The 22,148-nt window shown below is 40.3% G+C and overlaps 1 protein-coding gene across 1 annotated transcript in view; it reads left to right on the forward strand.

The window, feature by feature from the left end:
* EIF2AK3 (eukaryotic translation initiation factor 2 alpha kinase 3) overlaps positions 1-22,148 on the forward strand; it is a 63,322-nt gene that overhangs the window by 12,915 nt on the left and 28,259 nt on the right. Inside the window, exons 2-4 of the mRNA XM_060117673.1 lie at positions 2,146-2,275; positions 18,492-18,686; positions 20,748-20,878. Coding sequence (XP_059973656.1) covers positions 2,146-2,275; positions 18,492-18,686; positions 20,748-20,878 — 456 coding nt within the window. The remainder of the gene's footprint in view (positions 1-2,145; positions 2,276-18,491; positions 18,687-20,747; positions 20,879-22,148) is intronic.

The following is a 22,148-nucleotide window of genomic DNA, read 5'->3' on the forward strand; positions in this document are numbered from 1 at the left end:
GGTCAGGTGAATGGGATTTGTCAGTGTGAAGGTCCGTGGTGAGTACCACAGGGGCCTGTCCATGAAGGAGTAGGGGGAAAACTTGACTAGAAACAGTTCAGCACAGAAAGGGGGAGAGGATTTGGAGCCAAAGGCTACGTAACAGCTCTTTAAGGAGTTTTGTTCCAAATGGAGGCAAGAAACGGATTGGAAGCTGAAGCGGGGAGAATGGACCATTATATGTAATCTGGTTTGGTTTGTAAGCTGGGGGATATAATGGCAGGTTTGAAGGCTGAGAGGCATGCTGTGGTGGAGGGGGAATAACTGACGGGAGAGCCAGAGGAGAGGTTTTTGAGGAGTGAGTCCCTGTGTATGCACAGGGAGATACCCATTGCCTGAGGGGAGTGCTGGTAGTGGAGGGAGTCGTGGACAATTCACCTGCAGTAAGAGGAGGGGAGGTAGATTTCATGGGTCCAGGTGCCGATACATGGAGCGATGGGATGGTGGGATCTCTTTTGATTATTTCTGTTTTCCTTAGTAAACACCTATCTAGGAAGCATAGTCCCTGAGATGCGCAAGCTTGGAAGAGCTAGGGTAGGAAGTTGGAGGGCAAAGGCGAAATGAAATACTTAACCTGGGACAGTGGGAGAGTGGATAGACTAGGGAAACGTGTTATGATTGTGGAGCATCATTCGAGCCCTTTTGATGTTGACGGTCATGAGTAGAGTGACACCAGTCAGCATGGTTGTATTTTTCTTCAACCGCACAGATGCAGGATTGAACGAAGGCAGAAAGTTTCATTGAACCAGGGTTGGAGTTCTGCTAGTTCAGTGTGAGATGTAAGAGAGCGAGGTGGTAGGGAGTTGAGGGCGTGAGCAAGAAAGTGCTTAAAATGAAGGACTATGGGAACTTCCCTGGTGGTCCAGCGGTTAACACTCCGTGTTTCCACTGCAGGGGGCACGAGTTCGATCCCTGGTCGGGGAACTAAGATCCCATGCGTGCTGCACGGTGCAGCCAAAAAGTAAAAAAAAAAAAAAAAAAGAAGAAGAAGGACTATGGAATTTAAACTGGATAAGAAAGTAGTGAAGGCATAATGGTAGTCAAGTTCAGGGGAACAGTGGTAAGATCAGTGGCTGATAGGCTTCTGGTGGGGTCACAGGTTGTTTGGAGTCAAGGAAGAAGAGGAGGTGGGCTGGAAAAGAGGGGTTGGTGATGGGGTTGGAATGCTTGAAATTTCAGCGGGACAGGGAAGTTGTGATTGGTGATGACGAGGGCTTAGGGACTGAGGCGAGGTAGACAGATGATGAAAACCCACAGAACATGTTAATAGTGACAGTGAACCAGGAGCCAGAATCCTCAAGGGATGCGGCTCGTGACCCAAGGGTCAGTCGACAATTATTAGGAGGAGTAATGGATGGAATGACCTGAACCCGAGGATTTTTAGAGAGGAGAGAAAGAAAATAGTTCAGAAATGGTAGCGAGGCGCCAGGAGTATGCCTGCGCCATCACTGGGCCTGGTAAGGGTTATGGAGAAGAAAATTCTCGTAGCTTCTGAAGCGGTGTCCTCAGGGAGAGCCAGGTTTCTGTCAGAGCAGGGAGGTAAGTGAACATCCAGGGGACGCTGTTTCAGGGCGAAGGCTTTAGGAGGTGGGGAAATGGAAGAGGACAGGGCAGGGCATGTCAAATTCCATGTGGGGGTTAGAGTGTGGGAAGGAGGGGTGACCTCGGAGCCTGCGGCTTTTCATAAGTGGAACAAACCCATAAAGGGCGTAGTGCAGTTGTCTTGGAGGGCTCAAGACAGAGAGTGGTGGAAAGGCTACAAGTGTGGTGAGGAGGTGCTCCCCCCACCCTTACAGACAGAGGCCTGGGGAGAGGCTGGTTCCTTCTGAGTGTATGTCTTTGATATCTTTTTTTTTTTTTTTTTTTGCGGTGTGCGGGCCTCTCACTGTTGTGGCCTCTCCCGTTGCAGAGCACAGGCTCTGGACGTGCAGGCTCAGCGGCCATGGCTCACGGGCCCAGCCGCTCCGTGGCATGTGGGATCCTCCCGGACCGGGGCACGAACCTGTGTCCCCTGCATCGGCAGGCGGACTCTCAACCACTGCGCCACCAGGGAAGCCCCTCTTCGATATCTTTTTAACTCTGTCCTATTAATTTTTAAATTTACAGATCCTTAGTGATTATCAGCACTTTAGATGGCCGAATTGCTGCCTTGGACCCTGAGAACCATGGTAAAAAGCAGTGGGATTTGGACGTGGGATCCGGTTCCTTGGTGTCATCCAGCCTTAGCAAACCGGAGGTAAGAACTTTCTGTTATATGTTGACTGGGAAACTGAGTTAAAATCATCAATTGCTGCTATTAATAGTAGGTATTTGCTTAGAGAGCTGTGGCTCAGGGTCCGATTGCCTAAGTGTAGGGCATGTCTGTCTCTGACAAGCTATGTCCCCTTGGGGCATTTACTTATTTCCCTCCTGTAAAATGAGGTGGGTAATGCCACCTACTTCTTAGGATTGTTTTGGGCATGGAATGAGTTAATTATATAAATGAGTAATTGAGGATACTATTTGCTATATCAGTAAATCTCATTATCTGAGCTGTAACATGATCATAATTTCTTCTTCCTATTATCATCCTCCTCATCATCATCATAACAGGGTCCCTAGACATAATAAAACAAATATAAATAACTGTGTTTTAATAGTTAGGAATGCATGCTGCAAAATCCCATAAATTATTCACTACATTTTCCCTCAGTTGTACATCCTAATTGTAAACATAATTCATCTGAAGTTTCATTGGAGTGTAATTTTAGACAAAATGGATTATTTGCAAAAAAAAGAGACCTTGCTTCCAAAACTACTCTGGCATATGACTCCAAAACTTGGTGCAGGTGACTTAGCCCCTCAGAGCTTTAGTGTCACCATCAGTAAAGTAAGGACACTGCCCACCTTGATGAGGGGCAGGTTGGGGGCTGTTTTTTTTCTTAATTAATTATTTATTTTTGGCTGCGTTGGGTCTTCGTTGCTGCGCACAGGCTTTCTCTAGTTGCAGCGAGCAGGGACCACTCTTCGCTGCGGTGCACAGGCTTCCCATTGCAGTGGCCTCTCTTTGTTGTGGAGCACGGGCTGTAGGCACACGGGCTCTAGAGCGCAGGCTCAGTATTTGTGGCGCACGGGCTTCACTGCTCTGCGGCCTGTGGGATCTTCCTGGACCAGGGCTCGAACCCGTGTCCCCTGCATTGGCAGGCGGATTATTTTTTTTTTTTTTCTGTGGTATGCGGGCCTCTCACTGTTGTGACCTCTCCCGTTGCGGAGCACAGGATCCGGACGCACAGGCTCAGTGGCCATAGCTCATGGGCCCAGCTGCTCCGCAGCATGTGGGATCTTCCCAGACTGGGGCACGAACCTGTGTCCCCTGCATCGGCAGGCGGACTCTCAACCACTGGGCCACCAGGGAAGCCTGGCAGGCGGATTCTTAGCCACTGCGCCACCAGGGAAGCCCGGGGCTGTGTTTAAATGAGGGAAGTCTAGACTCCCCTCATTCAAACACAGCCCCCAACCTGACCTTTTGTCTAGACTCTAATATATTAAATCTCTCTCCTTTTCTGGAGCTTTGCTCTCTTGTTTAAATCATTTAAAGTAAGTCCCTCTTTTGAGTTACGACTGCTGACGTGGAAGCAGTCACCTGTTTTCCAGAATACCCTCAGCCTTCTACCTTGTCCCTATGGGATACTCCCTAGGGTACTCTTTTTTTTCCCTTTCATCATCAGTCCTTCCCTTTCAAAAAGCTTCTTAGCTGGTATCAAGTTTGGAAAAGACAAAACCTAACATGAGGGGCTTGAGAATGACCTGATTAGTGGTGATGGAATTTTCTGATGGGAAAACTGCCCCCAGTGACCCCGCTGCTCTCTAGAAAATCCAGCCTGGATTCCTTTCTGGGGCACCCGGGCAGGTGCTTAGGGCGATGGCACTGCCTAGCCTCCACACTCGCTGTGTGCTACGCCTTGACTAGACTTTCAGAGTGCCTGTTGCTTACCGGACAGTATACCGGAAACATCTGTTGAGAATCGTGAACTTGTGAATTACTAATATAAATAACACTTTGATTGTAAATTGCCTTAAAAAGTTTGAATTGGATGTCATAGTCAAATGAATTACTACTCAGACCTGAATATTCATTTATTTGTGTCCTCCTGAGATTGTGCTTGGGTATGCACATTTTGCTTTATTTTCAAACTAGACCTGAAAGGTGATGAGCAAAATCAGAAGATTGTAAGCTGTTTACATCTGAGGTAATATTATAGTGTGTTGTAGTGGTGCAAAGCATGTGTGTTTCTATAAACTAAAATATGCACACTCACAAAAACATAAATTGCATGATATGACAAATAGTTGTAATAACCTGAGTGCCATTGAGCGTGTTTAAATTATAAGCAGCTAGTCGAGCTTGAAGATTTTCTTACAATAGCAATTATATTAGCTGTTATTTAAACTACAGTTGAATATTCGCACCATCCCCAGTCCTTCCCATTTTCTGGGGTTTGTTGGGGCTCTCTTGAGTCCTAACACCCCCAACCCTTGATCCTTTGGGTAGAATGCTTTGAAATGTTGAATTGCAAGCATATTTTAAAAGTTTGTGTCACCTTTACACTATAAATGAAAAGCTCACTGACCACTTTCCATTTCAGGAAAAGAATTCTGAGACCTCTTTGCATTATCTAGGTTTTAATTTCCTACTTTACACACAAAATAATTTACGAGATCACTACTGCCCTAAGTTCTTGGGACCATTTCTTGAGACTGTGTGTTTACTGTGTAGATATGCTAATGACAGCATTGTTCCCAGAGCTGTAATATACACACAATATACTTTACACACAGTGTAATCCTCACAGCCATCCTCCTGAGGTTGATATGCTGGTGTCATTTTACAGAAGAGGAATACAAAGCTCAGAGAAGTTATTTGCTTGAAGTCACAGACCGACTAGATGGTAGAGCTGGGATTAAACCAGGCTTGCCTGACTGTACTCCACTCCACCTGCTCTGGAGCTCTTTCTACATCTTGTATGTTCCTCCCCTTTACAACTCAGGCTGTTCATCCAGTACAGTGGATCTCAAACTTTATGGTTTCAGGACCCTTTACATTCTTAAAAATTATGAAGAGATCCAAAGAGCTTTCTTCCCCATGGGTTATATCTATCTAAACTTAAGCCATATTAAAAATTAAGGGGCTTCCCTGGTGGCGCAGTGGTTGGGGGTCCGCCTGCTGATGCAGGGGACGCGGGTTCGTGCCCCGGTCCGGGAGGATCCCACATGCCGCGGAGCGGCAGGGCCTGTGAGCCATGGCCGCAGAGCCTGTGCGTGCGGAGCCTGTGCTCCGCAGTGGGAGAGGCCACAACAGTGAGAGGCCTGCGTACCGCAAAAAAAAAAAAAAAATTAAAACAGATATTTAAAAAACACTTATTATTAGATTATTTTTAAAAATGAACCCCGTTGCACTGCACGTTGCATAAATAATATATTTTTATGAAGAATAAGTGGGGACTTCCTTGGCGGTCCAGTGGTTAAGAATTCACCTTCCAGTGCAGGGAGTGTGGGTTCGATCTCTGGTCAGGGAGCTAAGATTCCACATGCCTTGGGGCCAAAAAACCAGAACAGAAACAATATTGTAACAAATTCAATGAAGACTTTAAAAATGGTCCACATCAAAAAATCTTTAGAAAAAAAAGAAAGAAAAAGTGTATTTCCCCAAAAAATAATTTAATGAGAAAAGTGGCATTGTTTTATATTTTTGCAAATCTCTTTAGTTTCCAGTTTAATAGAAGACAACTTGATTTTCCTATATGCTTCTGCATTTGATATGTTGCATTGTTTTGGTTGAACTGTATGAAGAATAAAATCCATATGTAGGTGGAAAAAGGGAGTATTTTAGTAGCCTTTTCAGTTGATTGTGATCATTCTTTTTTGGTTCTACACGAGAACAAGTGGAAGTTTCTGAAAGGTTAGTTGCACCGCGGAATCTGAAACCATATCAATGAACTGTTGTACTCTGTACCAGTAACATCCATTGGTCTGTCTTGCCTTTTACTCGTGCATGATTTTCTAACATCATTTGGAAAATATTGATTCATTGAGTTATACAGATCTTCCAGATGTTGACATATTTCCTTATAGAATACTTTGTAAACTCAAATTTTTTACTGTCACCACTGATCTCATCAGAAAAGTCTTCCAGTACTGTGAAGCTGTCAAGCTCACATGGGTAGATACAGCTATTCCAAAATTCTAATTTTCGCTTGAAAACTTGGATTTTATCATTAACACAGTCAGTTGTTTTCCTTGAAGTGAGAGTTTCACTTTATTTTTGAGAAAACATCTGCCAAATACCAAGTCTCATCACTGTAGCTTTTCTCTCAATTTTTCAAGTAAAAATGGAGCTTTGTGAGCAATGCCACCAGTTTCAGCTCAAAACTCAGTCACACAAGTGCTTTTCCTCAAAACATGCTTCAGTTTGTGGCAGAAGTCCTTAATGCACACCTCCTGGTGAGTCGGGCAGAATAGTAAAAATATACGTACTCAGGTCACAGTTTAATGAAATTAATTTTTATTGTTTCATCAGAACATTCTCGAGTGAAACTGTTTTCTTCTTTTTTTTTTGCTGCGAGTGTGTGACAGTGAAGATGCCAGGACTATGAGTTTGGTACCTTATTCATGCTTTAGTTACCGTTGCTTTTATACCATCAATGCAAATAGCACCCCAGGGAAAGGCAAATAGCACCTTCTTATGAAAACCATTTGACCCTCTGCACCTCAAACAGAATCCACAGACCACATTTTGAGAACGACTAATCTAGTATATAATAGAAATATCTCCATTATGAGAGTATTCGTAAGGTTATAAACATTAACAAGGAGAGAGCTTGGGTCACCTGTTATTCAGCAAGGTGTGTATCGCTCAGTATCTAGAAGTTATGTTCAGAAGCTGGACAAAACACCACCAAAAGAGGAACAAAAACTGCTGTTTGAAATGCCCCGGATTGGATGCAGTACCCTTCTGAATGCATCTGATAGACAGTTTTATGACGGTCCCTAACTTTTTGGGAGAAATAGTTAATTTTCTCTGTCTGAAGCTCAGCGTTTGCTAGGACAGGTAGTGTGCTGAGGAGAGCTGGGTACAGCAGGCAGGAACTGGTGGGGAGATGGAGCAGGAACCACCCAGGTGACAATGGGAGGCTCCGTTTGGAGACTCCTCTATTAGAATGTCAGTTTCTCCACCCTTTCATCAAGAGTGGTACAAAGATGAAACCAATTAAACCCAGAAGGCCAGGGAAGATGTATTCTCTGTGCAGTGATTCTTAAAGTGACTTATCTAATGAGAAGCTGAAGGCTAAAGGATTTGATAGACTGTATAATGATTTTTAAGTTATTAATGATAGAGGAATTGGTTATGGATCACATGTACTTTAGCTAGAATAATAAAGTAAAAGCATCACAGGAACTTTGTGGTGTGGAGGAGGCACTGGGATTCAGAGACTTCAGTTCTAGTCATGATGCTGCTGTTAACTGGCTGTGTGACCCGACTAATTATTTCAGTAGAGCTTTAATTTCCTTCTCTGTAAAATTATGGATTGGACTAAATTACTTCTTCTTGTTTTTAAAAATTTTTTGGCTGCGCTGTGCAGCATATGGGATCTTAGTTCCTTGACCAGGGATCGAACCCACGCCCCCTGCAGCGGAAGCACGGAGTTTTAATCACTGGACCACTGGGGACTAAATTTCTAAAGATTGTCCTAACTTCAGGACTCAGGTACCATCAAACACATGAAACACCCGTATAAATTATCCCCTTTTACTACATTTAAGGATTCTCTTAAAAATGGCACAAATTCATTACCATTAGGTACATATCTCATTGCCTCTCAGCCTGCTTTCATGATGTCCTTAAGCTTTTCTGATCAAAAAGCATGTAAAATAGTTTATTATTTTGCTTTAGTCATGTTTTGATTATGTTAAGGAAAAAATAAGTTCCCAAAGGATAAGAGAGATTGACGTTTCCATGATGCATTGTATGCTGCAGGGAGGTTGAGGTGCCATGGAACACAGATCTGACTTGCCACCCTTTCCTCGTGACTAGGTTTTTATAAGCTTCCTCAAAAGAATACTGATATAAACCAAGCTAAAACTGTGTGTGTGTGTGTGTGTGTTAGAATAAACGATGAACCTGAGGTTTACTCTGTTACCTTTAACATATGCCCCTAGGTTCTAAATCTAATACTTTTGATCATAGCTAAGAATTTTGTTCTTAATTTTCAGAAGGACCACCTGAGGTAAAATCTGATTTGCTTTCCACTATTAATTTATATGCAGATTCAGCCTTGAAAAAGCACTAAGGAGATTTGGCAGTGGTTCCTCATTGATTGTCTTAAAATTCTGTTTTGTGACATATTAGCATAGTTTTTCTTTGGAGTCTCTGGGTGGCATTTGGATCACCGTTCACCAAATCTAAGTAGACATGATATCCTTGAACTGTCTACTTCTCTGTGTTTTGGAACACATTTATAAATACAAAGACCTTCTTCCTTATCTGTATTTAGAATGCATATTGTAATTGTGTATATATAACTAGTCTGTCTTTAGACAATACCTTTACCTTTTCTTTATTTAGAGATACCATATTTGTTTTTTGTTTCAGTTTTCTGTTAAAATGTCCTTTTTTTTTTCCTCTTAAAAAGAACAAACAACTCTCTTATAAGTCTATAGTTAGAGTTTGAGGTTTTGTTTTATTTTATTTTAGGCATGTTTCTCCCCAAGGGACACACCGCCTTTCTGTTTCAGACAGGTGCAGAAACAGACAACTATGATGCTGAAGCTTTGCAGCCTGTGCACTGCAGAGTCAGACTGCAGTCATGAAGAAGGACCTTCATAGGTTGGGGGGGACCTTTTGAAAAGAGTACATTTTTAATGGCTACTTGATTTGTTCACCAAGGGTCCATTAGTAGACCGTTTTGAGTATTGCTTTATTAAAAGAGGATCTGTAATCTGTTTTAAAGATAGTCTATACCGAAAGATGTCTGGTCATTTGGCAGTTTTTCATCTGTACATAAACTAGCACAATTTGAGCCTTAGATGAACACCATCTAAGATGGTGGTTTATTTGGAAAAGTCACTGTCAATCACGGAGCAAGCCAATATTTAAATAATTGCTTAGGTTAATTGCTTTTCTTTTAATTATAGAAATGAAAGAGTTTTTTGATTTAATTTTGTTTTATTAATCCCTTAGCATGGCTGAAAACAGTGCTGTGAACTAAATCGATTTATTCCAGCACACATGTTGCCAAGTGAGAAATTGATTTGACTCTGTAGGAAATTGACTTCTCGTGCACATTATTTATTCCTTTATGAATGAATAGTAATCTAAGTGAAGGCAAAGATAGGTACTTAAATCTGTATTTTTCACCGTGAATGCAAAAAGTAGACTTCAGAAGTTAACCTGATAGTTTTCCTGGAGGTATTTTGTTTTGTAGGTTGACTATAGGTTAAGGAAAGAAAGAATGAAATAATAATTATCTACTTGGTATCTCACTGCTCTTGGTCAATAACTCACAATCTTTGATGATCATAAATACCAACTCACTTCAGGATTTCTTTTTTCTTCTGCATTTTCTTTCTTTTTCTTTTTAACCTACATTTCCTTTTAAGCATGTCACATGGGATGCCTTCTTCGACTAATATCCAGATCTACTGAAAGATCTCATAATCCCTCACGTTTAGATCACGTAACTAGTTGTTAATCATGATGCCTCCTCCTTAGTCTTTGAGGTATGATTCCTGGGAACACTTTACTTTCAGCAGATAAGCTTCCTTTACTTTCCCCGTCATGGTAATTCCAATGTTTTCCTTGGAATCTAGGGAAATGTTTTAAAAATTGTTTCCTCAACACAACAATGTTGGAACATCTTTTTTTTTTTTCTCATAAAGTCACAAGTAGTCAATTTTGTCAACTAGTAGTCTGATCAGTTGCTCATTTTATTTTAAGAGTTACCATTTTGTGTTCGATACATAGTGTAACATTTTTGAAGAATTAAAATATACAAAAATATGCCTGTTAACTTCTCTTTAATATTGTTTATCTTTTTGGCCAATAAAGTACTTTATGAACCTTCAGGACTTCTGTATTCAAAGGAGAATTTTAGGGCTGATAGAGATTTCTGGTGAGTCAAAGACTGATCATAGTTTGATGTATTTAATTCTTATATCAAACTCATCTTTATATAGTTTTAAGACTTTGTTTTTAGATGGGTGTTGTGAATTCAGGATTGGGAAAGAGATACAGTTGGCTCTTGGACAGCTTTGGGGATAGGGGTGCCAACCCTTCATGCAGTGGAAGATCCTACATAACTTCTCCTTGGGCCTCTGTATCCACGTTGCCACGTTCGCAAATTCAACCATGGATCGTGGAGTACTGGAGTATGTATTTAGTGACAAAAATTCACTTGTAAGTGGATTCATGCAGTGCAAACGCACATTCAAGGGCCAACTGTTATTGACATGGCATACTTAAGCTTTCTGCTCTCTCCTTGAATTTACTTTTGGAGCGACTATTTGAATTCTAAAAGCTTTTTTGCAATATGTGAAATTTAGTGTTAACGAACCATAGTCATTTCTGAAGTTTCCTTATTGAGAATAAAAGAAGGCTCATGATGAATTTATAGATAGTCAGATTAAGAGTTTGCATTTACGTTTTTAACTTTTTTCTTTAACAAGTATATGTATATATGCACTCACACACGAATTACCTTAGAGGTTCAAAATAGCAGCCCTGGATCATTACATCTACTTAACAAGTATTGCTTGACTAGCACTTTATAGTTTGCAAAGTGACATCAAGTCCATTCTTATTTATTCCTTAACATAGCCTTATAAAATACTCTTATTAACCCCCATTTTCCAGATGAGAAAATTGGGGCTCAAAATGGTTCAGAGGTTTGTCTGATGTAGTAAAATGGACACTCAACCCTAGATCCTTGTGCTTATTTCTTGCCCCCTTTCCAATATTTCATGCCTTTTGAAATACCTCAATACTTACCAATGTGTTTGCATTTTCAGTTCTAATCATTATAATTCTTCATGTGCTTTATCAGGAATAATCACTCAAAGACCTCATATAGAGAGCAGACTTTAGCATGGTGCTCAGCCCATTGTGAGCACGTAACTGCTTCTTAACCCTAGTGGGAGACTCAAAGGTACTTGAACTTACCACATCCAAAACTGAACTGGTCTTTAAGGGGGCAGGGGATCCTGCAGGGCTGTGCGTTGGGGTATGGCAATGCCCAGGACAGATGAGATCCTTGCCATCATGGAACTTACATGACACTGTGGAGCCAGATGGGGAGCTGGATATGAAATGATTATAGTGTCAGTATCATAACTGAGTTGTGGTAACTGTCACAAGGACGGGTAGAACTAAGAGAGACTTGGCAAGGATACCTGACCTCCCAAGCTGGGAAGTCAGAGAAGGCTTCTCAGAAGAAATTATGTTTACGACTGAGATCCTATGAGGAGAAAGAGCTGCAAGAAATGGGTAGAGAGCCTGGGAAGGACTGCTCTGGGAGAGGAAACAGCTGGCATCAAGGCCTTGCAGCAGGAATGATCAATCTGGAAGAAAGCAGGTGAATCCCTAAAATCCTTCTAAAATCAGTCTCTCCTGTAGTCTACCGACTACTGACTACATAGTCAGTCTCTACTGACTGTAGAGAATGGACTGGAACAGGAAGAAGAGCAGAAGTGGGGAGACTAGTTAAGAGACCAGTCTAGTACAGATGGGGATGATAAGGTGACCGAGGAAGTGAGTGAAGTAAATGATGGATTGAAGAGAAGTTTAAGGAGGGACGTCTTTATGAAATGAAAAGACCGAAGGAGGAATTAGTAGTAAATTAAGAACAGGTAGGGGAATTCTCTGGCAGTCCAGTGGTTAGGACTCCATGCTTTCACTGCCGAGGGCCCGGGTTCAATCCCTGGTCAGGGAACTAAGATCCCACAAGCCGCTGGTGCGGCCAAAAATATATAAATCAATAAAAATAAAAGTGTCCTCCAAGACTGCTCCGAAAAAAAGAAAAGGAACAGGTGTAGAGAGGGAGAAAATGAATTTGTTCAGATGCGGTGAGTGCCGAGTGACCTTGAGTGTTCTCCAAGCAGAGATGTTAAGAAAGCCTGTGCATATGTGGGTCTGGTGCTCTCAGAGGAAAAGTCTGGGCTGAAGAGAAAAGTTAGAAGTGTTAGTGCCCTGGGAGCTGAGAGGAGCAATCACCTGGAACGAGGGTAGGGTGAGAAGATGACCTCCAACCAAACTTTCAGAATCCCTAACATTTAAAAAAATTTTTTAGAAGTATGTTTATTTATCTATCTATCTATCTATCTATCTATCTATTTATTTATTTATTTATGGCTGCGTTGGTTCTTGGTTGCCGCGCGGGCTTTCTCTAGTTGCAGCGAGCAAGGCTACTCTTCGTAGCGGTGCGCGGGCTTCTCATTGCGGTGGCTTCTCTTGTCGCAGAGCACGGGCTCTAGGCGCGCGGGCTTCAGTAGTTGTGGCGCACGGGCTTAGTTGCTCCGCGGCATGTGGGATCTTCCCGGATCAGGGCTCGAACCCGTGTCTCCTGCGTTGGCAGGCAGATGCTTGACCACTGCACCACCAGGGACGTCCCTCCCTAACATTTTAAAATTCAGGTAGAGAGTGATGAGTCAGAGAGAAGAAAGGGTTCAAGGAGAGATTGGCTTTAGTAGGATTTTAGGGATTTTCCTGCTTTCTTCCACATTTCCCCAATGGTTAGTTGGTGTGAATTCTTTATAAATATTCTCTAAATATAGATACTTAACAATGCAGATGCCTCATTAAGAGAACCCTGTGATTCATCAAAGTCTCACTGAAAGTCTTACAGCCAAAGAAAATGTTAAAAACCCTTTCTGTTTTGATTCTGGAAGAATTGAGGGGGGCACGAGAAGGAGTGAGAAGAGCAGGAGGCCTGTGGATCCCCAGAGTGGTAGAAACATCCATTGGTAGTTTACAGACCAGAAGACATACCTTTTCATAAAGCTGTGGAGAGTGCTTTAGAGGATCCAGTGCAGTAAGTTAATTTGAGGAATTTTGTCAAAGAGTGGAGTGTTAGTTTTTGTCCAAGGTCACATTAGTGAGTGGCTGGTGGAGTCAGGGACCCAGGGATGGGGCTGGATGAGCCGCAGTCACCTCCCCATGGACACGTTTCCATTTCATACGTTGGATGCCTGCTGTTGCCTTGCCCTACCTCGGTTTCCAAAACAGCTAGCATGGCAAGGAAAGTAATTGTTCTGGGCAAAGGGGATTTCCAGGTACCAAAAAAAAGTCAACAATTTAACACGTTCAGTGGAATGTTTTTCATGTATTTTACGTCTTCCCAATCTTGGTGACTTTTACCGTTTAACTAATTCCTTGAGGTCATCATTGGAAGCATCATTTGTTGTATTAAACCAGAGATGCTTGGAGTTCCTGAGGTAGAATGGAGAAAGGGTGTCCCTTTCCTGAATACTCTATAGAGTAGTTGGGTTTTTTCCATCCTTTTCCCAGATAGTCTGTGTCCAGTTTTCCTTATCTCTGTCTCATGAATCTGCATCTTTCCATATGCTTTTTCACGGTTTCTTCCCCCTTCCTCCCTTTTAACTCTTACTGCTGCTTAGCTTGTACTTGGGACTTGGCTTTTATAACTGCCAGGGCCAGGGTGATCCTTTTCCCTCTTTCTTGGTTAGGGTACTGGATACAACTTTGTGGATTTGAAAGTATTTAATGTGAGTCACTACTTGAGAAGATGCGAGTGTATACAAATCCAGCTTCCAAAGCCGAGTGAGGAAAGTTCTTCTTTATAGAAAAATTCTAGCTAATAAATGTGGAAAGAAGGATAGAATTAGAAGTCATTATTTTATTATTTTACTGAAGTAATAGATCATCAGTTGATACTAAAATGGTGAAAAGTTGGTGGGACACTTTAAAATGGAGGGATCAGGCTGACTCCCTTAAATCCACTGATTGATTAATAGTAACAAATACGACAGCTCAGGGGTTGGCAAACTTTTTCTGTAAATGGCTAGATAGTAAATATCTTGGGCTTTGCAGGCCATACGGTCTCTGTAGTTGTAGTGGGAAGGCAGTCATAGACAATACAGAAATGAATGAGCATGCCAGTGTTCCAATAAAACTTTGCTTACATAAACACGCACTGGGTCAGATTTGGCCCGTGAGCTGTCGTTTGCTGACCTCTGTTATAATAGGAAGTATATATAGCACCACCTGTGAAGTAGTCTTGTCCAAAAAAATCAAACCTGCATCAGATCAAAGCTCCAATCCTAATTACACTTTTTTAGAAAATACAGGGAATAAAGGAACAAGTTAAGTGACATGCAAAATCCAAACTGTGGGACATTGTGTAGGGTGAATAATCTGGTTTCTCAAGTAAATCAACACATGGAAAAAGGAGTGAAAGGGGCCTTTATAGGGGAAAAAAAGAATCAAGTATAATATGTGGAGTTTAAGTTCCTTGTTGAAGCAAACCAATTATATAGTATGTCTTGCAATATCAGGGAAATTTGAATATTAGATGATTTTAAGGAATTACTCTTAATTCTGTTAAATGTAACATTGGCATGGTAGTTACTTCTCAGCAATGAATACTGAAGTATGTATAGGTGAAATGACATGATGCCTGTGATTGACTTTAAAATACTCTCATTAACAAATATATGTAGTGGATGGGTGGAGAGTAGCAAAATGTCAATGATTGTTGAAACTGGGTGACAGATACATGGGGGTTTATTATATTCATCTCTTTACATTTTATGTTTCAAAACTTTCGTATTAAGTTAAAATAAAGTTGAATATACCCTCAAAAGTGTATGTGTTGATGGTGGGAGGTGGGGATGGGTGGGTGGGGAGGTAGTTGCATAGAAAAAAAAGGAAGAACTGAATGAAAATATATTTTTGCATATTAGAAGAATTTTTGTTTTTATTGCTGGTTGTATTCATTTTAGTAGTAGTACTTCCTTAATTTTCTCAGTTGAAGTTCCTTCTGCCACTTGAAAATAGAGTTCTTATCTCACATTCTGATTTCAAATAGAGTCCTTGATTACATGAGCCACTGCTATTCATTATGCCAGTTAGAGTTTGTTCAGAAATGGTAATTGAATTACTTTACTAAACTGCTTTGTGATTGCGCGGTTAAAGACCTTGATTGGATCTTAGGGACCGAGTTTGCCAGCTGATTTGACAAACCTTTTATTTTGAAATTATTAACAGGGAAAAACAAATAGAGGAAAAACCCCCAAATAACAAGCATTTGTATTTTTAAAAATGACTGAAGTGGGAAGCAAGTCACATAATTAGTTTGAGATGCAGAGCAGCGAATCAGAACAAATAGCTGCTTCCAGAGGCAAATCGGTGGAACGTGAAAATGCATCACCATAACCTACATTTTTTTATACCAAGAGATTTGCAGTTGACTCTCCGGGTGACTCATTCCTATGCTGGGAGGGTGAGGTAATGCTCTTCTGAGGGGTGATGTCATCTCTCTACCTGAACTGCAGGCATATCTCTTCTTGTGGCTCTCAAGGAAAAATCACCATCTGCTTTCACAGATGCAGCCTGAAAGACTTCACAACGATTGGTGCAGAGGTTAGCAGCCGTGGGTATGAGTCATTAGCAGCCAATTATTGAAGAGCAGCTATTTAAAAGTAAACTTTAAAATCACAGTCCAGGAATATGACATGATTGAGTATTGGATCATAATGCTTTTTTGTTTGGGGTTTTGCACTCTTCTTTTAAAATAAGGCAGTTTTTCTCAACATGGTCAATCACGTGAAATCTTCTTGGTTGTTTAAGCCATATTTTTAATTGCAGATAAGTTTGCTTTCTTTTACATTTGGGAAGCAATGATGAATTTTAGCTCCTATTTGTTTGATGGATTTTCTGGTTTGTTTTTTTGTTGGGGGGATTGGGGGCGGTTGCACTTAGAAGCCGTTGTGTTCCCTAAGGACCTCCTACTTCTTTAGGGGAAAAGAAGTTGTTTAATGGAAAAAGAAACAAGTAAAAATAAATGTTATTTGTTTACTAGAGACCCACTAACCCCTCTTCCTCTTTCTTGTAGTGACGCACACCTGCTGTCCCTATTTGTACTCAACCAGTACTACTGTTGACATTACCAGACAATACCTATTTTTAAATTTTATCACAATTTGAATTTATTGTTCTAGTAAATGGAATAGAGAATACCTAACATGATATGGAAGGTAGAGAACAGTAAACACTTGATTTTCTAACTGATATGTAACTTAAAATTGGAGATCACATTGGCTAAATACTACAATACTGTTACTGTAGGGTATATAAACTATGACCTAAATCTGTTCTTAATGACAACCTCAAGTTGGACATTCTACAAAAGATAAAAATAAAAAGTTTTAATTTTTGAAAATATAATCTTTTATTTGTTGTTACCAAGAAATATAAGAAAGCAAAGAATAAAATAGTAATGTTAAAATTCTAAGATAATATGAGGTGGTATACATACATACTGATGTCATTTGAGAGCTTACTAAAAATCAAATGTTTTTTTAATAAAAGTAGTAGTTGGAGATCTTTAAATATCCAGAATTATGATGAGCCTTCAGTTTAATGGTCTAGCCTTCCGAGTTTAATTACAGAGCCCCTTCAAGGCTCTTGAGTATCTTTCTTTTCTTTTTAACCTCTTATTTGGAAATAATTTCACACTACAAAAAGTTGTACACTTTTTGGTATGAAAAAACCCCAACCCTTATATACCCAGATTTATCTGCTCAGAACGTGTTTGCTTTATCATTTGAGTTGTCTCTCTCTCTCTCTTATCTCCCAAACCCCCATACATATTCTTTTTTTCTTGAAACATCTAAAGATAAATATCCGTTGTAGCCCTTCACTCCTAAATGCGTCAGTGTGCATTTCCTAATAGAAATAGGAAATTTCTCTATTCTCTTACATAATCACAGTACAGTTATCAACTTCATAAATTTATACTGACACTTTACCGTCCATATTCCAGTTTCATCAGTTGACCTAAATAATGTCTTTTATAGCGTTCTCCACTCCCAGTACAGCATCTAGTCTAGGGTCAGGTAATACATTTACTTGTTACATTAGCCTCTTTTAATCTGGATTTTTTTCCCCACAGACTTTATCTTGTATGACGTTGACATTTTTTTTAACATCTTTATTGGAGTATAATTGCTTTACAATGCTGTGTTAGTTTCTGCTGTATAACAAAGTGAATCAGCTATATGTATACATATATCCCCATATCTCCTCCCTCTTGCGCCTCCCTCCCACCCTCCCTATCTCACCCCTCTAGGTGGTCAAAAAGCACCGAGGTGATCTCCCTGTGCTATGCGGCTGCTTCCCACAAGCTATCTGTTTTACATTTGGTAGTGTATATATGGACGTTGACTTTTTTTTTTTTTTTTTTTTTTTTTTTTTTGCGGTACGCGGGCCTCTCACTGCTGTGGCCTCTCCCGTTGCGGAGCACAGGCTCCGGACGCGCAGGCTCAGCGGCCATGGCTCACGGGCCCAGCCGCTCTGCGGCATGTGGGATCTTCCCAGACCGGGGCACGAACCCATGTCCCCTGCATCGGCAGGCGGACCCTCAACCACTGCGCCACCAGGGAAGCCCAGTAACCTCTTCTTGAACTCACTTGGTCACAGAGCTCTCCTTAGTAATTCCCTTATTGTTATGGAACACGCTTGGCTCGTGGCAAACAGAGTTTGAGGAAAACGAGACTGGAGTGTACCAGTGGGTCCCAGGAGAGATGGGTGGCTCTTTTAAGTTGCTTTTGGTGGATGAACTGAGCAGTTCCGTATGCTGCTCAGGAGGCCTGAGGACCTCCGGTGAGAGACTACGGCTCTTACTTCCTACTCTTACAGTTCAGATCCTTTAATTAATTTATTTTTTAAGATTTATTTTAATGAAGTATAGTTGATTTACAGTGTTGTGTTAATTTCTACTGTACAGCCAAGTGATTCAGTTATACATATATATATGCTTTTTCATATTCTCTTCCACTGTGGTTTATCACAGGATATTGAATATAGTTCCCTGTGCTATACAGTGGGACCTTGTTGTTTATCCATCTTATATGTACTAGTTTGCATCTGCTAATTCCAAACTCCCAAACCATGCCTCCCCACCCACTCTCCCTCTTGGCAACCACAAGTCTGTTCTCTACGTCTCTGAGTCTGTTTCTGTTTCGTAGATAAGTTCATTTGTGCCATGTTTTCGATTCCACATATAAGCGATATTATATGATATTTGTCTTTCTCTTTCTGTCTTACTTTGCTTAGTATGATAATCTCTACTATGGCAGTATTTCATTCTTTTTTATGGCTGAGTAGTATTCTATTGTTTACATGACCCACATCTTCTTCATCCATTCATAAAATCCTTTTAAAAGTTAGCTTTTTATTTTAGGTATTTGGGAATAAGATGATCATTCCTTCCCTGGATGGAGACCTCTTCCAGTGGGACCAGGACCGTGAGAGGATGGAAACAGTTCCGTTTACAGTTGAATCGCTTCTTGAATCTTCTTATAAATTTGGAGATGATGTTGTCTTGGTTGGAGGAAAGTCTCTCACTACATATGGACTCAGTGCATATAGCGGAAAGGTGAGTAAAAATGTTCAGTTTGGGGAGAAATCAAAATAAATAGGAATAGAAGAGATAATTTCTTAAACTATACTATTACTGGTTGAGCTTTATAATAATTTTCCCCTGAGGATATCATTTCTTTTGATAAAAGAACTGTGAAGTAGAAAGGGGGAATATTATTAAGAGAAACTAAATTTATCCAAGATAACAGAATGAACAGCAGAGCCAGGAATAGCAGGAGGAAGAGAATTAATAACTGTGGTCTACTGTATGTCAGGTGCATTTTTCATGCCTTATTTTGAAATCATCACAATATTTCTAATGGTTACATTTTATAATTTTCATTTGGATAGATGAGGAAACCTCCAAAGAATAATAATAATCCTGATGATAAGAATAATTGCTACTACTTATTTCTCTAGTTTGAGCCTATCATAAGAGGATCCAAGAGGCAAGTTTGTACTCATTTTACAGATGAGAAAACCAAGGCTTTCAAAGGTTCAGAATCTTCCAAGGTCAGATTTGACTTGGATCTGTGTGAAGAAAAAGTCATACTGTTAATGACCTAGACTTTCTCCATTATTAGCTCTTAGGAGATGATCTACTTCTAAGATTGGGTCTTATAACTCCATTATGGGGAATAACTAATTAAAACCATGCTTTTTGGAAAGGTAAAAATCTCTTTTTAACCCCCTAATATGTTGATACTTGAATATTTTTTGTATATAGACTTAAGACGAAAATAAGGAAGAATAGAAAAAAGATCTTTGGCCCTCAAGTTTTTCAAACTTTAAGGATCCCTTGTCTGAGTGTTAGGCCTGTAGGCCCTTTTGCAAGCTTCTCTGCCCTCTCCAGCCACCTGCTTGTGTATTGTATTGAGGCGGCCTTGTGATCCTTTGTTTCCTTCAGTATTCTCACCTGTAAAACAATGGAATTGAACCCCATCACCTGGTTCTCTGATTTGATGTGCTGCTCCAAAATTCTGGTATTCTAGCAGGTATGCTTCTTTCTGTGAGGATATTGGTCACATCATCCAAAGAATCTTCCTTTTCCTTTGAGTGAAGTTTTGAAGGAAGTACTTGAAAATACTGCAGCTGTTAGAAAAGGTTCAGATTTTTTAAAACTAAATATTTCCGTCATATGGAAATTCTGATGTGTTTTTTTTTAATTCACCTAGAATTTTATTAATGATATTATTACTAAGAGATCACAACTAGTTATCCATTTCTTCCATGGAAATGCTCAAAGTAAGACTTATTCCCCAAAATAAACATTCATTGGTTCTTTTATGGTTCTAAATGTTTAATTTTAGGAGTTGGTGGTAATCTAGCTGTTGCTTTTTTTTCTTTTTCAGGTTATTTATGTATTTATTTAAAAAAATTTCATTGCAGTACAGTTGATTTACAATGTTTTGTTAGTTTCTGGTGTACAGCAAAGTGAATCAGTTATACATACACATATATCTACTCTTTTTTTAGATTCTTTTCCCACATAGGCCATTACAGAGTATTGAGTGGCGTTCCCTGTGCTATACAGTATAGCTGTTGCTTCCTTTTTTTTTTTTTTACAGAAACTGTGTATTTTTTAATTAATTAATTTATTTATTTATTTTTGGCTGCATTGGGTCTTTGTTGCTGCACGCGGGCTTTCTCTAGTTGCGGTGAGCGGGGGCTGCTCTTTGTTGCGGTGCACGGGCTTCTCATTGCGGTGGCTTCTCTTGTTGTGCAGTACGGGCTCTAGGCACGTGGGCTTCAGTAGTTGCAGCACGCAGGCTCAGTAGTTGTGGCTCGCGGGCTCTAGAGCACAGGCTCAGTAGTTGTGGCGCACGGGCTTAGTTGCTCTGCGGCAAGTGGGATCTTCCCGGACCCGGGCTTGAACCCGTGTCCCCTGCATTGGCAGGCGGATTCTTAACCACTGAGCCACCAGGGAAGCCCCCTAGCTGTTGCTTCTTCATGCTTGGCTACTTTTTACACATTTCCTCTATTTCCTTTCACTTGTTATAAAACTGTTGAGAGTCTTTTACTGTCTCTGATCTCCTGTAACTTGTTCTCTTTACTAATTTTACATCTGTCTTTTCAGGTGAGGTACATCTGTTCAGCTTTGGGTTGTCGCCAATGGGATAATGATGAAATGGAACAAGAAGACATCCTGCTTCTGCAGCGCACCCAGAAAACCGTTAGAGCCGTCGGCCCTCGTAGTGGCAGTGAGAAGTGTGTATTCAGATAATGTTGCTGTTGGTGTTTAGAAGTACAGCAAGGCCAGCATTCATCAGCTTTTTCTTTGTGGAGATTTTCTGAACTAAAGCATACTACTCTTTTAAGAGAAATGAAGCCCCTAAATTTAAAACAGCTTCATGATTATTAACAGATCCTGAACTGAACTTCTCACCGTGTGCTTCAGGATATGGTAACAAAGAGGAGTCCCATACAGTGACTATATATTAGCTTAGTCGTAGGTTAATGATAATTTTCATAGCAATCTCACTGATCAAAGTTCTTTGAATGCAGACAACGCTTAAGACAAAGCTGATGTGCTTTGTTTCACTTGGGTCTGTTTGACCCTGCAGTTCTCTCTAGTAGGTAGTTTCGTGGTTTGTGTGATTACCACCTCAATTATAAAATAATATTTCAGTGTATTTTCTTAAAGTGTTAAAGCATAATTTATTTGGTCAAATACTGTTTTGTTTCCTTTTTCAAATAATGTAAATTTTTACATTTAAAGTAATGTGATTGAATTAGATATGCTGGTGGTAAATCACATGCTTGACTTTTCAAAACCTAATATTTACATTTTAAATTGCTGCACAGTAAAAAGAATTTGAGATCCCATCTTTATCTTTTGAAAGTGAACCAGACTTTCAGATGTTGTCTAATCTGATGCAGTATAATTCAGTTTCCTTTCCTGAAAACTGTTTTCTCAAATTCAGTGAAGAATGTATTCTTTCTGCATTCCCTGGACTTTGCATCTGCTGACAACCCAACCTTCTTTATCCTGATGGGATTCTGTTTCCTTAAGTGTTTGAGTGCTTGCTGGGTGCTCAGCTACCATAGGAGCGGATGTTCAACTTAACAGAATTTGAGTTACTAGAATGGGAAGAGTCTGGCATCTAAGATCCATATTCGTTAAGTATCTATTTTTAAACAGATGTCAGAATTCTAGGGCCATTTTATATCTTAGTGTCAAGACCATTATAGTGTCAACAGATAAGTGATTTTCCTATGTATTAGTTATAGAGGAAACATTGCTAATACCACTTTATGGATATGGACACTGAAACTCAGAAAAGGTTAAATGACTGGCCAGATCTCAGTCAGTTAGAGATTTGAGATCGAAGCTGAGGTGATATGACCTTCAGGCTTGGTATACTGGGTCACATTGCCTTTCGAGGCTGTATTTTCATAAAACTCTAAAATCAGTAGCTTTTGTCTTGCCTTTTGCATTGGTTTATTGGGATATGTTAATTTCTCTGCACTTGAACGA

The sequence above is a fragment of the Mesoplodon densirostris genome, chromosome 14, assembly GCF_025265405.1.
Source record: "Mesoplodon densirostris isolate mMesDen1 chromosome 14, mMesDen1 primary haplotype, whole genome shotgun sequence".
NCBI lineage: Eukaryota > Metazoa > Chordata > Mammalia > Artiodactyla > Ziphiidae > Mesoplodon > Mesoplodon densirostris.